We start from the raw sequence: 17,069 nt of genomic DNA, 5'->3' as shown, positions 1-17,069 counted from the left end.
TGAGATATCCTGTTTATTTTAATAAATTTGTTTACCAAACATACATTTGTTGTTCTACTTTGTAAATATTAAATATAAAACTTCATTCAAAGTTGCAGCTAGAGTCTAAACATACGTTTATAAATATTTTTTCAGGACCATATTCTCTACACAATAATACTCATCAACATCCTGACACCTGTAGGAGAGCATAGGGACTTGTGATGATCCTACCCCCTTTGTTCCTTACCTTGAACAACTTTACCAAAGGTCATCTACAAGATGACCTTCGGTAAACCTGATAAATCTCTAAGCCTGATAATACATCATAGACATCAGTTTGGCCTCTGTCAGGATACCACTGATGCAAATTCCTTGGCAGATACTTCCATCAGTGTATTTATACAACTAAGTATTGCCTTCTTCAAACTACAACCCCCTACCAACTTACAACCCTTAGCTATCAAATTTACCGATTCACTGTGCAATGTGTGGAGAAGCACAATCCCTGTGCTTCCTCTAACCAAAGGTTTCACTCAAAAACTATTTCCATACTTAACTTCAGTTAGACTATGCACTCAGATCATTTCTTGATTGGGTCTTTTAAACACCAAAAATACTATTTTCATACAAAAAAATCAAGAATTGATGGCAACAACAATTTTGTCCTACAATTCAATTTTTATTCAAAGTCCTCTTGACTTACTCAAAAATCAAGAAACAGATTCACAAATTCTATGAGCTTCTAATGAAAATATACTCTATCTCTCTTTGCTCTGGTCTTCTTTTTCAAGTGAGGTCAACACCTTCCCACACCACAACTCCATCACATCCATTCTCATCCTAACAGCAAATATCCCAGCTATCCGGGGCTCAGTGCCAAAATTTCTATCTTGACAAAGTATCTCCCAGGTTGCTATTCTATCTATACATCTATAAGACCACCAGACCCCCCCCCCCCCAGACATCCTCTGCAAGACTAAGAATTTCAGGAAGCCAGCAGCTATACTCCATTCACTTTTGGTTTTCCAATTAACTTGCAAATCTAAACCAGAACTGATGCTCAGAAGCTCTCTAACTACTTTGGTACATTCAGTTCAAACCTGGGGCAGAGATATAATATTTGGCTCACATCAATGGCCTTACACTTTGGACAAAACCCTGAATTAATCAAACCAATTCTGGCCAACCTATCTTGAAAAGCTCCATGTTCAGAAAGGAACTGTTTATTTTGCCAATTGGGGGAAATCCACCTAACAATCTGTATACTTCTCACATCAGGAAAATACCATGCGTATAATGGCCATCAGACAATTCAGTCCACCTGACCTCAATTCACCTCAATCATCTGTGACTCCACTGTACCAAAGAAGCAACTTAGCATTTACATCAGCACCTAGACTATAGGACAGTTACCAACAAGACCAAGAATCCTATCTATTTTTCTAATTCTTCCTCAGTGAGATCTCTGTATTGCAAATGCAAATTAACAGCACAGAATCAAGACCATCAATAACAAGTTTAACAGCGACATGATGAGCATCAGAAACTTCCCTCAAAAAAACACAGTCCAATTAAAATACATCTCAACAGCTCTCCAATAACAACCGCAGTCCTTACTGCGGTTGTGCAGTACCAATTGGTTGTAATTGTTGTATAACCTTTTGCAATTTACATAAGTAGAAGCCACAGACTTTTTTAGGACACTCTTTATGCTTGAGACACTCATCACAATGCAGAGTGAAGCATATTGACTAAATTTTGCCTTATGAACAAATCTACAACACTTAAAACATCTCTGAACATCAATGTATTCCTTGACAGTACTAGAAGAGAAATTCACAAACAACCTACCTTCAGCGACAAACTTGTTTAACAGACTAGGCCCAACTTCAAATACACAGTGATACCTTTGGGTATTACGTCTACTAGTTTTGAACAAAAACCCGCACTTGAATGTCACCTCATCCAAGTCAGTGTTTTGCTCCCGTATGAGGTAAAACCTTCTCAGACAGGTGAGTATATAATAGACACTGTCTCACTGTCTCAAGGCCTTCTTTTATATTTCTGGTCCAGCTTGACCTGCAACTATTAACAACAGATTCTAAAATGACTCAAAGGTCCTCTTGTCATCCACTACGACAACCAGACCTTTTCTAATATCCTTTATGTTTTTAATTCTCAAATTTGACCTTTTGCCCTGAAAGGCAGTTTGAAATTCCTCTGAAATTTATTTAATTATTTTTGTGGAGCCCTCCTTTCTGTTTAGGAATATGACATTGGGCTACTTGCAGGCTAAGTTAGCCTTCCTTTTGCCTTTCAGCACCTCAGTGTAGCATTTCAGCTCCACCACAAGACCACAAGTGCTGGTACCAGGATGGAAACCTCCTCTTTAATTATAACCTCTTTGATTTCAGTGGGCTTAGAGGTAAGTCTCTCAAATCGATTTGCCAATTCATTCATAAACATTTTTATGATCCTTCATCATTTAGAGAAAAAAATTAAGTAATACTTTCATTTACAAGTTTGTTATTAATGAAACTGCCAACAACATTATTTCACAATTCTGGGAAAATATTTTAAAAATCATTTGTGTTGAATAATTAATTTTTCTACACATTGTAATTTGAATGTCACACATCTCGTGGAGGTGTAGTTGAATATAGCCACAAAAATTCTATAACGATGTTTCAAGTTTTTTTAATCCACATTATTTTTCAAGAATACCTAGTTTTTTTTTTAAACTTGCATTTACATTATTAAATTATTTAGGTTTATCAAATAGGTTTTTTTACTTGTTTACAAAGTTGGGTTTTCGTTGTTGTATTCTTATGTTTCTTAGTTAGTTTGTCTCTGTAGTGATTTATGGATGCCAAATCTGATTTTGTAAAATTAGATTAATTAGATGTTACAATTTATTGGTTACAGTAGATCAATTTACATAATTTTCACAACAACCATCATGGCAACAAAATCATTGCCAATCTTAATATTTATTGATGAAATAATCTTAATATTTACTGGTGTTCTCAAAATCCCAAACCATTCACTAGTCTCTTCTTTGAATTAAATAATACCATTTTATTAACATCCAAAAATAATTGAATGAAAAAAATCTCATACAGTGAGAAAAAACATAGTATTGAATTCATTAAAAAGAAAAAATAGAACTAGTCTTCAAGACAGAAAATTAGTCAATCAGAATATGTTTATTGCTGGTAAAAATAAATTTTATCATTATTTAATAAATGAAACATTTGATTATGTTAATTATCAAACACTATTAATTTGTTACAAACAAATAAAGTAGTATGATATCTACTTCCACCAAATCGTACAAGAAAAGAATTATTTTCTGACTGCACTTATGGAGAATTAATGGATTTGTTAGTGTTACAATTTCTAAAAATTACTAAATCATCTTTTCCTGTTAATGTATTTAAAATCTGATAAAAAGTTTTTTTTTCTTTTACTGAAAAAACAATATGACAATGAATTTAAAAATAAAAAAGCAGTAATTAAATAAACTGAATTTTATGAACCCTTCCTAGTTAAATATGCATTTAAATATTTTTAATACACTATAATTTGCATCTTATTTGTTTTGACACATTAATGTAAGCGAATAATATAATTATGATTGTTTTATCTTTAACTATTAATTATTTTATTTAGAACCTATTGTTTTTTTTTATTTGTTGGCATTAGATACCTTGATATTTTGTTACTGCTTTTATCATAATTTTCCTATATTTTCCTTGATGCCTTTAGACTGATGTGGGATCATTACTTTTTTTTTATATCACAGTTCAATTGAATATAATACAATTTCTCCATTGTTATCTAAATAATTATAATACTATGCACTATCTGAAAAAATATTTAATTTTAATAAACCATAATTTCTATACTACATAAAACAGCAAATATTTTAAATATACATAGAATTCCCAGCTGTAATAGAATCAATAAAAACAAACTGGTGCCCTCTGAAATAGAGTAGTAGCATCTGAGTCTTCAGAATCTGAGTCTGAAGTTTAAATACCAGTCAGCCGTGGCAGTTTTCTACATATATATGTCATTTTCATGTAAACAGTAATTCCCATTACATATTCCCACAAGCTTCAACCTTATGTGATGAATTAATCTCAAAAAAATATTACAAAAACTGAAGTCTGTTGGCTTTCTGGATTGTACGTTAAGAGATCAGAAAACAATAAACAATATCATATTATATTTAAAATTTGATTAACAGATCTGGACAGGAACCAAGAAGACTAAATTAATTTGAATTGTTCATAAAACTGATTTCCACATATAATGCTTTCAGTAGTTTTCCTCATATTCTTCTTTTTTACTTAATTTTTTTTTTTAATATTCATCACTCTGCACTGAAACCCATTTACACTTAATTAATTTTACTGATGTAAATGATAAATTTCTTTAATATGAAAACTACCAAAGGTGATTGGCATTCAAGCTTGCAATCTTTTATATGAAAAGCAGAAACTACATTAGAAGATCATAACAAAGGATAGATGAAATAGTCTTGAAGCTAATTACCTCTCACAATGAAATTTTAATGTAGGATGAAACAGTTGTTTATATACAAATTTATTATTTTATACATCTTAATTCATAGCTATTTAAATCTTTTTATTTTTCAGGTATGTTTTGTGCACTTACACTGTGTGAATTAGAGCCTTGTATGCATGGCAGATGTGAATTAACCCCAACAGGATTTACATGTCATTGTCAACGAGGTTGGGTGGGTGATGCTTGTGACACTAAGCAAAAACCGTGTGCTGACAATCCATGTGAAGGTCGTGGTGACTGTATACCTAGATCAGAAACTTCATTCCATTGTCGATGTCATGCTTGGTGGGAAGGTACGTGATTAAAGTACAGAATAGTGAGTATAATTTTTATAGCAATTTTCTTATTTATTGTAAATTCGGAATATGGAAAAAATACTGCATTAACTATGACAAGTATTTACTCTCAAACAAATAATTTAACTACTCTATAAATTTTATTTCACTTACTACATTAATCTGTATTTGTATGTACATTTTTAGGTCCAAGATGTGAGCGTAGATTGATGTATATTCCATACAAACCTTTATCTGAACGAATGCTTCAAGAACCCTTCTGGTTGGGATTAATTACTGTGACAGTAGTGTTAGGTGTTCTTGGACTCTTCTGGTGTGCAAAACGACATTTTCCTGAAAAATTAGAAAAGTTACTAGCAGAAGAAGCTGATAGAAATCGACACTGTTAGTAACAAACATTTTTTTATTAACTTAACATTTTCTTTATTATTAACTTATTTAATTTAAATCTCCACATGTATGCACGTTTATCTGTATATATGGGAAGTTTATTTTTAATCTTCCACGTTAACTTATTTATAGTAGTTTCCTATAAACAAATAATATCTTAGTTTATTTTTTATCTGAAATTAAATATGAAATGTTATTTTAACTAATTAATAAATTAAATTCAAGTAACACAGTAGTATATATCAATTCTTGACTCTAACTTAATTTTTAAATATTTTATTTGCATACTAACACAGCTATTTATATTTAATATGTAGAAGTTTCAGTTTTATTGTGTTACTCTACTTGGATGTTAGATGCTAATAAATTATATTCTATTATTAATTTTTAATTTTAAACAGTCAGACATTAATCACCTTAATTTCTGCAAATCTTCATTTACATGTGAACCTGGAGAACACAAACCTCTATACTATGTGATCTGACTATACAGCTTTATTAGCACAACTTTAAAAAAACTTTGTGAATAACAAAATAATGATATAACCCACAAAAAATTCTTCAGTTTTAACACTAAATATTTCTAGTTTTAAAATACAATAAACTTTTATTATTTTTTTTTTTATTCAACAATGTACATTCATAAATAGAAACTAGCCAGTTGGGCCTCCACACCCTGGATCTCGGGGCCCAGTTTGACCTAGGTGAGTCCCAGAGGCTCTCCAGGGTTCACAAGGCTGAACCCAGACTGCAGAGCTCACTTTGCTCATCATTCCTGTCTAGCCAGAGAGCCCTGCCCGCTGGACTCCTGCATTGTTCATTATCCTCATGGTTTTGAGAATAATACTGAAAGTAATAATTCAGGCTTTATTAAAAAAGAAACTAAATTACAAAAGACAAAATAGTAGTAAGTATGGTAATTAAATTACACAGACCTTTGACGAGGAAAACTCATCTCATTTGCCATGGTGACAGAAATATTATAATGAATTAAATGGATTAATTTTTTTTCTCTGTAATGAATATCTTTAATTCACAACTTCATCCCCAAGGGGGCTAGAGTCTCAATCTATGGCTTAAAACCTTCCCTGGGATAACATAAATGTATCCTGTAAATTTGAAAGGGATCGGTTGGTGGTTCTCACATGATGCTGATACAAACTGACAAAACAGACAAAATTTCATATTCATATATAAGATTCTTTGTTGTTTATAAATTTGCTATATAAGGTTTCTGTAAAACATTTTCATTGCCTGTAGTGATAGAAAAAAAAGATACAATTGCCTGAAATTATATTTACTTTATTTTAGATCATTACCCCAATTCGTAAATAATTAATGACTACAATATTACTACTTTTCTTTATTTTTTATATTTGCTTAGTTATCTGATAGCTTAATGTAAAAATGAAAAGGTGAATCACAGACTTATAGTGTATAAAACAGCAAAGATGATAATGATACAGATGATGAATGTACCCATAATTTTTACAATCAGTTTGCTAGATGAAATTTTGTATTAAGTAACACAGTTATCTAATGAAGTCTCTGAATTAGACCCATCCATTGAAAGAAGTTTAAAGTTTAAAACAAATCTTGGACTCTGAGTAATGAAATTTTTAGAAACAGAAAATGATAATAAAAAAGCAAATTTTTTCGCATTTCACTTTTTTATTACATCATCATTTTTTATCATTATTTGTTTATATTTTTGATAAGATTTTACACTATTACAAGAATTTGATTTGAAGTTCGAGCCTAAATGATTTCTTTAAATCTCAGAACTAAATGTGACAGTAAAACATATAAATGTGACAGCAAAATTAAATGTAAATTTAATAAGTAAAATTACCGGCCTTCGTGGCACAAGTGGTAGTGCCTTGGCCTTTCATCCGTAGGTCCCGGGTTTGAATCCCGGTCAGGCATGGCATTTTCACATGCTACTTGTCATTCATCTCATCCTCTGAAACAATACAACGACGGTCCTGGAGGTAAAAAAAAAGAATGCAAAAATTATCAGAAGTTTGGATCAGTAGCAGTTTGGATAGTTTAGCAAAAATGAAAATAAGAACACAATTTAGCATATTTTAGTTAACAGTAGTTAGCAACATTTATTTGTAATTATTGTAACAAAGTAGCTCGAGTACACTTATGACTATTAAATTAAAACAATTGTATGTTTTGTGGTTATATCTAGTTATAATTATTAGTAAAATCAAAGGCATTAAATAAACTTAAGTTTTACAAATTTATTACAGGTATATGAACCTGAAAAACAAAATTCATTAATTCTATTTTGATAAATAAAATCACTGCCTTTCTTTCAAAGCTACTGATATCTTGCTACTTTTGGCAAGTTTCTGAAATGTATTCTGAAGAGTAAAGGACTATGGAGTTAAAAAATGATTTAAACTGCATCAAAAAATGCTTAGCATGGCCATAAAACATTACTATTATTTTTATTTATATCATTCTCACAAGCAAAAAAAAAATTTTTTCAGTCAAATACAATTTATTATTGGTTGATGATCAGTTTACATAATTTTAATTTTCTGTAGTTATTTTAGATACTTCATGTAATACAATTTTTTAATTAATGTTGTAGGTATGAGCACTGGTCGAACACCTTCAGTTAGAGAGCAACTGGCAGGCCCGTTGTACTCATCCAGTCAACTAGCTGTACCAGCAGGATCTGGCGCTGGTGGGGGTGGGACTGGGGGTGGAAGCGGGGGACCTCCACGGTCTCTTTTTGGACGCCTTGGTATCCGAAAACCCTCCCTGCTGAGCCTCACCAGCCCCCTGGTGCCTCCTGCACCCACTCAAACCGCCAGAACCTTTAGCTTGGACGATTTGCTTAAACAACCACCTGGAAGTAAGGACCACCCGATCCTTTGCCGTCCCCAAAGTCTCGACATTGTGACCACGGCTCGTCTTCACGGCTTCATGTCTCTTGGTTTTAATTGTTCCAATAGATTTCCATTTTATTTTATTTTTATTTCTTTTTGCCTGAAGTTTTTCATTAATTTTCATATCATTTGTATATATAATATTTTTCTTGGCTGCAATACATCATTAGATCATATTTCTACTGTTTAATTTGATTTCATCTTGGATGACTAAGTATTATTATTTTTAATTATTTATATAAATATTCAGTACTTTAATGATTGTTTTTGCTTGCTCACTTCTCATTCTCTTCTTTTTCTAACTGACTTTAAATAAACACCTTTATATATTACCTGATCTTCAGACAAAAGTTTACCATTTGATTTTTTTTAATAATCCAGTTATTTAAATTTATTTTCACTTTTTTTATATCTTTTATCAAAAATCTTAAGTTGTGAGGACAATTTTAAAACTTTTTTTTGTAATACGCTTACAGTTACTTTTAGTGAGTATTAACATTATTATTTTTATTTATTTTTTTTTTACAATTTTGAACTTACAATCCTTCTCAGCAAATTGTAAGCAAAAACATAATTCAGCAGTTGGTCTGATATAGATTCAAGCTGATTATTTTTGCAACAGTGTAGATAATTCAAGTCCCAACAGCTAAAGTACACCAATATTCATTAATATTTATATACACCAATTTATATAAATAAATTTATATAAATTTATATTTATTTACACCAATATTTATTTATTCAAAACCAGTAAAAATTAATTATGTATAATTTGTTTTTTTTGCAGTATATAACAGTATTACTGCTAATGATTTTAATCATCCATGCAGTAAAATGATTAATAAAAATCTCTCAGTATTCATAGTCATAATCAGAGTTTGAAAGGAAATACTTCAAACATTCCCATGTCTTCTTATCAATACAAAATAAAATAGTTCCTACTTACATGATCAAAAAAATATTGTCTTTCACACACAAGACAAGTTCTAGACTAGTTCAGATTGTTTGAAAATCTTTTATACAGTCTATCAGCATTTTAGTTCTTTGTCTCAAAGGCCTATATGTTCAGCCAGTTATGATTTTGTTTATAGAATATATCATAAAGAAAATGAAACAGTTCTCATTTCCTCATCCCTTGTTTTAGAGGAGGTGTAAAGGTGTTATTATATTATATTTAAAAACTTTAATAGAATGAATAATACACATTTATTTATAAATCTTTCTCATTTGACTTGTATGTTAAACCAGAATAATTAAGTAAATTTTATTCATCATTAGAGATGTCATTATGACTGGGAATGGTCAGAGGATGAATTTTTTCATCCCCTGAAAATTCTCCTTCTGTTTCTGGGTGAACTTTTATAATTGAAACAGTTGTTATAGTTATGGTTCTGAGATAAAAGTGCAATTTTGCCATTAAACAGATTGAGATTTATATTACTGTACTTTTGTGGATACAGCCAATAGCTGTAACGCTGGTTTAACCTCTCCAGTTTCAGTACCAGCTGCTTAATCAAATTCTAGTTAGCACTAGACAAGTATTCTTGTTCAAGAGTTTTAAAATACTTGTTTTACCCTCTGAACAAAAGGGTCATTCATACTTGAAAATGTACCAGTATTTATAGTATTTAAATTTGTTTTAATTATCTGCTAGATAACTCAAAGCGTCTGGATTTAACCTGTTAGATTACAATTTGTTTGTTTTGATGCCATTACAACAGATTTTTCTTTGTTTTTTTTTTGTTTTATATAAACTAGAGTTTTTTGTTTGTGATTAATTTTTATTTTATTTATTCTTTCTTTCCTTGAACTGACATTGTACTTGTAAATAAACTTGATGTGCATGTTTGACATGCTTGTGACATGTTGTAAAATATAAACTGTCCATTTTTAATCACAGATTCATTTTCATATACATTCATTTAAAAATTTAAACCATTCCTTTTTTTTATTCCTGTAGGTTCTTTGTTTTCTGTCTTCTTTCTTGAGGCTGCCTATCAAATTCATTTGTGATTGTGTTTCTTCTACTGTATAATAGTTATTAAAAAATTAAAAAATGTTTTTGCACAATGTGTGTATTAGTGCAGTGTCTATTGCATAATGTGAATCATAACTTTCTAGCACCCACTTCGTGATTTTAATATTTGGGGATTGGTAACACTGATAATGTCATGATTGATGTTGTCTCACTCCTGCCCGCTAAATATGCTTCCTGTACTTCACTTGCTGCATCCTTTAAATTTATTTTGCTGCCTGATATAGCCTATTCATGTAACTCTCCTTAAATCCTTAATCTTTTAATGAAATGCATGTTTGACTAATACTTATTTTAATTAGCAGTGACATTACTATTTCAATTCAGTTATAAATTTTCTGTAATATTTATTGATGAAAAATCTATATAAGTATGTAAAACTAAGCATCTGTCAGCCAGTCTTATAGCCAGATGAGATTACTTTAAAACTAAATCTGTTAACGTTTTGAATATTACTTATAACAATTCATACTGATTTAGGAAAAATAAAATAAATTGGACATGATTAGTATTCATCATTAATATTTTGAAAATAACAAAACAAGATGACAAGATGTAAAAAAGATTTTAAATTCTCGCTTTCAAATTATTAGGAAGTTTTCTTCCTGAAGATCTTTTCATACTTAATTAAACAGCTCCTTCCAGAGTATGCCATCAATAACTCCACTGATAAATGTGCTATTATATAATTAGCTCTAAAAAAATATTATACAAAAACTATTTCTACATAATCTGAAAGAAAGTCTTTAGTAATATTTTAGACCTACATTTTACAAAAGGAAATTCAGTCTAATAAAAAAAAAACCCCTTAACACTTTCTAAATGCTTGAAGATGTACTTCTTCATCTTTATATATATATATATATATATATATATTGTTACCTAATTTAATATATATATGCCTAATTTAATATTGGGGAGCGATAACAGTAGCAACTATGTGAGCAAGTGCATAGTATACGAACGTGCTCATAAAAGCATCACTCCCACCGCACACTTCTCCCACCATAGTGGTGCTGCAGCCCCACCCACCACTCTCAGGCTCCTATAAAAGAGCGTGCACGAGAGTGAATTGGCAATTCATCGTCAACCACCACCTAGAAGACAGAAGAAGTTCCCTGGCTGGCTCAGTGTGGGACCTCCTGGCAGATGCCAACATCCCCACCGGAGCAGCAGGCCTGGCCGGGCCACCGAGGAAGCCGCTGGATGTGGATGCTACCTTCCCGCTCCAGCTCCAGCTTGCCGGGCTCAGCAGCAGGAACTAGCCCAGCGTGGAAACGCTTGGGGAGAACCACCTTGGCAGCACTGGTGAAGGACGACCGACACTGACCCAACACAGTGCGAGGCTCTGAGGCCACCACTGCCATGCTGTAATCGGGACCCAACTGCCACTGAGGGAAAGCCCAACTGGACTTCAATGGACGAGCCGCAACTCTCCAACTTCACCAGAGTCCATCTTCTGGACCCAACAGCTCTTCTCAGAACTAACGCTAAAAAACAGCCCTTTTTAAGGGCCACTGCAAGGTTATGAATTACGTGCCATCAAAGCCATTTGGCAACAATATATATATATATACATATATATATACACACACACACACACACACACACACATACACACACACAGAGTCTCATACTCTCACCAAATCAATCAATTTCAAAAAAAGAGTAGTAAATTAATAGGCAACATATCATCTAAAATTAAAAAAAGACATAAACATACATGATGTTAGATAATATATAAATTGATAATGTTCATATGATGTTGACAACATTTGAAGTAAAAACCATATTGAAGACTACATATAAAATGAACAAGAGCATATCATATAGTAATAAACACACATTTATAAACATAATTAGCTAGAAGAAAACAGATTAAACATGATTCCCTTAAATACTACATTAGACTACTTACATTAAGTTCAGGTCAAAGAATGTGTATTAAAGAATCTTATACACAAAAACAGTATCAACCTATGTGCAGTGGCTGGCTAATGAGAATAGATTTGTCTCTTGTAGTCAAGGTGTATTGTCCAGCAGTTAAAAATTTTGTATTGGTAATTTACAGTGTAATTTCTTACATTGTATGCATTATTAACTATTTCAATTTATATATTTATTATCTCAGGTACTTCCTTATTTTAATTAAATTACAGTAACCTAATTTTTATGTAATAAATACCTTATTTTACTGTATCTCAACAATACATCAATTTCACTATCACTGATGCTTTGTTTTTCAATGTAGAAAGTGATTATTTCAAACTTTTCATAATTATCTCTATGGTAGAAACTTAAATACATTTTTTATTTTCCTGGAAATAGTATAAGCATAAATTGTCTATCAACATGGTGAAATGTTAACATCTCAGCTTTCAGGTGTGAGGGTTTTGTGTTTGAATCCTGGTTAGGCATGGCATTTTTCATATGCTACAAAATTTCATTAAAATATTCCACTTACAAGCTTCAAATATTTTTGTTGTGAATTAATGAATTAATCCGTCAGTACACAAAAAAATAAATACTTGGGCTGCAACAGTCCTGTTATCAATTTTATTTACAGCTATAATAAATGATTTTTCTCTACTTTTTGCATACATTTTTAAACATAATTATTCATGGACCACTTAAAACAAAACTTGAGGATACTTTCCACATTGACAACTTTAGATTCTGGTAAACTTAACATGTACAAACTACTTACTGGTTGTATCTTATCTTACTAAGATAAGAAAAATGATATCACCATCTACAGTCTGATACTACACTAGGAGATCGATTGAAATCTCCACGAGATACTCAGATAATAGTAGTATGTAAAAATGGTGTACAAGAGTATACAAATGAAATGATATAAAATTACTGTGTACATTGAAAAAATGTTGGTTTAAAAAAACAATCTTTATAAATAATTACAATATAATCTTAATGAACAGCTGATGAATGAAACATCAATAGACCAGAAAATAGTTACTTGAAGAGTATTATTAAAAATAAATTATTATTTGAAATAACAAGATATTAACAATAAACTTACAATTTTATAATTTATTGTTAAAACAAACTAAATTGAATTTAAAGATATTTATTATTTAGAGGTATGTGTTACAACCATGATTTATGTTTTTATAAAAACTATTATATATATTTGTTTAAAAAGTATGCTCTTTTTATACCTTCTCACCTTTTACTCACTGATCCTTTCTAACAGAAGTACTTTTCTATCCACTGATCACAGTAAATAGATTCTTAGAGATAACACTTGCATAAAGATATTAATAACAACCAACTTTACATATAGTATATAGATGCAAAGAACTTAACACAGATCATACACTATCTATCTCCTAACCATATTAAAATGGCTATGTAATTAAAATAGAAATAATTCAATTTTTTTAAAGTAGATTTACACTTACTATTTTGAATATGAGAGACTTCAGGTAGATTATTATTCTTTTTAAAATCTTTTTCACATCTTGTCACAATTTCTCAAATCAGTGAACTCATAATTTTCACTTACTTCTTAATCATCTTTTAATTAAAAATTTTAGATATGAATTGGATTGTACTTTAAATGTACATTTAGACATTGCATCTAGATGCATTGTTTTGGATTTTTGAAAAATATTTTTTACATGACTTCAGAAAGTCCTCAAAATTCAACACCTGCTACAAACTGACAATCTGACAATTATTAAGTAAATAAAATCTGTGTAAATATTATCAAATACCTTGAAATATATAATCAATTTAATTACTAACAGCTGACATGCTATCTACTTCCTTAAATAAAATTTTTCTTCATTTTCTAATTAGTAAATTTCATATAATTACATTGTTACATGATAAAGGTTCATCTTGTATCATATAATTGTTTCATATAAATGGACATATTTTTTTGTTTATATTTTTGTTCAAAAAGAATAAGATTTAATCAAAATTAATGTTTTCATTTTTTATTTTTGTTGAACACAAATAAATGAAATTTGATGTAATAAATAATTGTATGTTACTGCTTATTAAAAGTATTAAGGAAACAAACATTCCATGTAAATATTTGCACATCTTGTCTTGCTTGGTTGTCCCTTCACAAAAAATAACTTAATATATATACTTTTATACATACTTTTTTGTATTTATGTGTAATGTACTTTTGTTTAATCTTCTTCTGATACTGTAACTCTTTCAGTACAACCCTTCTTCTCTAAGTTGTAATTAACTAAAACTTTAAGGTTTCTTCCAGGAACTAAAACAACCAGAAAAAAGTTAAAATCATATGTACATCAAAGAGCTTTTAGTCAGTCAAGTTGTACATTATGTTGTTAAACCCACTCATATTTTGTCTTTGTAATGAGGTTAGTATATTTATTATTTTATGGAAGAATTAATTAAACATTTACATCAAGTAACACCTACTTAATCAACACTCCTTAGACTAATTTTGTAGAATAAAACAATTTTTAATCAGCATAATAGCTCATAAATATTCAGTTCAGTACTTCTTTTGTTTTATATATATATATAAAATGTAATATTGAATTTGTTATTTAACTTTTTATTTAAAAATAGATGGTTCCTACATTATTTATTAAATATAAAGAATAGAAAATAATACAAATGTATTTACCCTTGAATATTTTCATATAAGATATTTTTTTCTAAATAAATTATGTTTCTTATATAATTATTCATTATTATACTGCAAAAATTGAGTAGAAATAGTTTATCCTAGATCTCAGCTATGCAGAATCTGCTTTCACCTCTTTACTTTAGATAATTGGGGTTGTACTGAAATTTAAAATATTATTTTAAATCCTTCTCAGCAAGAAGTCTGTAAAATTCACCAAATATTTATTAGGTTTTAACATTATTTTATTTTTAAATTATTGAGTTTATATGAGGCTGCTTAATTATAATTACTAGGGCTACCTAATTAAAATGTTATATTTGATCTTGTTTAGAGTTAGACCGACTGTTCTTGAGATTCAGTCTTCAATTAAACCTTAGAAATCACAGTATTAAAAGGGAATGTGGATCTTGGGATTATAATTTTTATACTATATGTTCAAATAAATAAAACCTTTTCTGTTAAATTTTTTTATCTAACCTAAAATAATAATGTAAAAATTATATGAGTATTATTGATTGAAATCGTACACTCAGAGTTAATATCATAACTGTGTAGTCTTTATAAGTCTACACATAGAACAGCTTTTTAACTGCAGTGATGATAAGCAAAATTGATAATCACTGTCACAATCGCATGCTAAGTATCTGAATAAGCCATACAACACTTATTCAGGTTCCCACTAACTGACGTACAAGCCTCCCTTTCTTTACCCCTTACAACATAAATATGGGCGTAATACCAGACAAATTCTAAAACAGATCCCAATATGATTTTGAAGCAATGAATTCACTCCTTTTTTTCTACATTTTTTCATAACACCAAATGAATTTTGTTGCACCATTAGCATCAATACAACTTTTATAATCCTTTTTTGACGTTTCCAAGTTTTTAAAAAAATTTGATGCATATTCTCTACTTACCGTGATCGGTCAATGTGGCACATACAGAAATGTGACCAACACATTATAGATATTAATCAATGACTTTCTGATAAGTGGATAGGTGAATATCAGGTTTGTCAAAAAAGGTATAATATTCAGTTTCAAATCAGTTATACTATTACTAATACTTTTATTTGGATACTTCTTCATCAGATATTAAACATATATTTATTTCAATAAACTATAAAAACAGATATATCTTCAGTAAGTAATTATTTTTTAATTTAAAATTAAACATTTTAATTTATTAATTCTTTTTTAATTATTTGGTGAATTTTACAATTTCAACCTTTTGTAGGTGGACAAGTACCATTTGAGTAGATCAATAAACAAGAATATTAACAGCTCATAAAGATTAATATGAAAACAATGCTGTTGACCACTAGTAGGAAATATACTTTCAGTTTGCAATTTTTTTACATGATCCAATTGGCATGGTGACTTAAAATTCCATTTTATAAAGTTGTATTTTAAAATGAATAAGCAGTACTTGTCAGTTATATTTAAATAATTTTTTTTGTATTATTTTATTTTTAAAAGATTTTTAGAAATGTAGATTATAATTTAATAAATCTAAACACACTGTTCCAATAAGAATACACAAATTATAATAAAAAATTGTATTGCAATATATTTTTTTTAATGTACAATTTATTTAGTTTTAAAAAGATTATCTGCAATTTTATACAAAAAAAGTAATACTCACTTTTTTAAAATGTTGCCATTAGATTTTTCTCATTATGGAGTATTTCTCATTATATTTGAATCCATCAATAAATTACCTCTTTATTTATATAATATTTATTTTTATCTCTTTCAGATTTACTCAAATTAATATTATTAATATTTTTTTTATTTTATCTATATTTTCTTATAAAATGAAAAAACTTTAGACTTTATATCTTTCTAGAATAAGATGATTTATTATTTAAATTAATTATTAACAAAATAAATTATTTAAATTAAAATTAATATAAGTCTTGTCATAGGGTAAAATTGTAGAATGTTGCATTTTTTGTGTGAGGTATATTCTCAGGAATTAGAGAATAATCTATTGTTACTGATATTAACCTTATTCAAATCAGTTTATTACAAAGGCAATGAACCTTATTTACTATCTGCTAGGCATTCTCTCAATAAATTGCTATATTTTCTTTTAACTTCTAATTTACTGAATACCAAAGTTAAGTAATCTGTCTTACAGTGACAACTCGTGAATAAGCACTGTGGAACTGCAGCAACCCCTACTTCCACTCGATATCATCGATAACATTTAATATAATGAGTTCT

General features: G+C 29.5%; 1 protein-coding gene across 1 annotated transcript in view; it reads left to right on the top strand.

The window, feature by feature from the left end:
• The window catches only part of LOC142326585 (uncharacterized), a 354,985-nt gene that overhangs the window by 305,284 nt on the left and 32,632 nt on the right, over positions 1-17,069 (top strand). Inside the window, exons 16-18 of the mRNA XM_075369170.1 lie at positions 4,647-4,868; positions 5,058-5,255; positions 7,867-8,133. Coding sequence (XP_075225285.1) covers positions 4,647-4,868; positions 5,058-5,255; positions 7,867-8,133 — 687 coding nt within the window. The remainder of the gene's footprint in view (positions 1-4,646; positions 4,869-5,057; positions 5,256-7,866; positions 8,134-17,069) is intronic.

Source organism: Lycorma delicatula, chromosome 6 (assembly GCF_047948215.1).
Source record: "Lycorma delicatula isolate Av1 chromosome 6, ASM4794821v1, whole genome shotgun sequence".
NCBI classification, from domain to species: domain Eukaryota; kingdom Metazoa; phylum Arthropoda; class Insecta; order Hemiptera; family Fulgoridae; genus Lycorma; species Lycorma delicatula.
The sequence above is the reverse complement of the archived record's forward strand: the minus strand, read 5'-3'. Positions and strand labels throughout refer to the sequence as shown.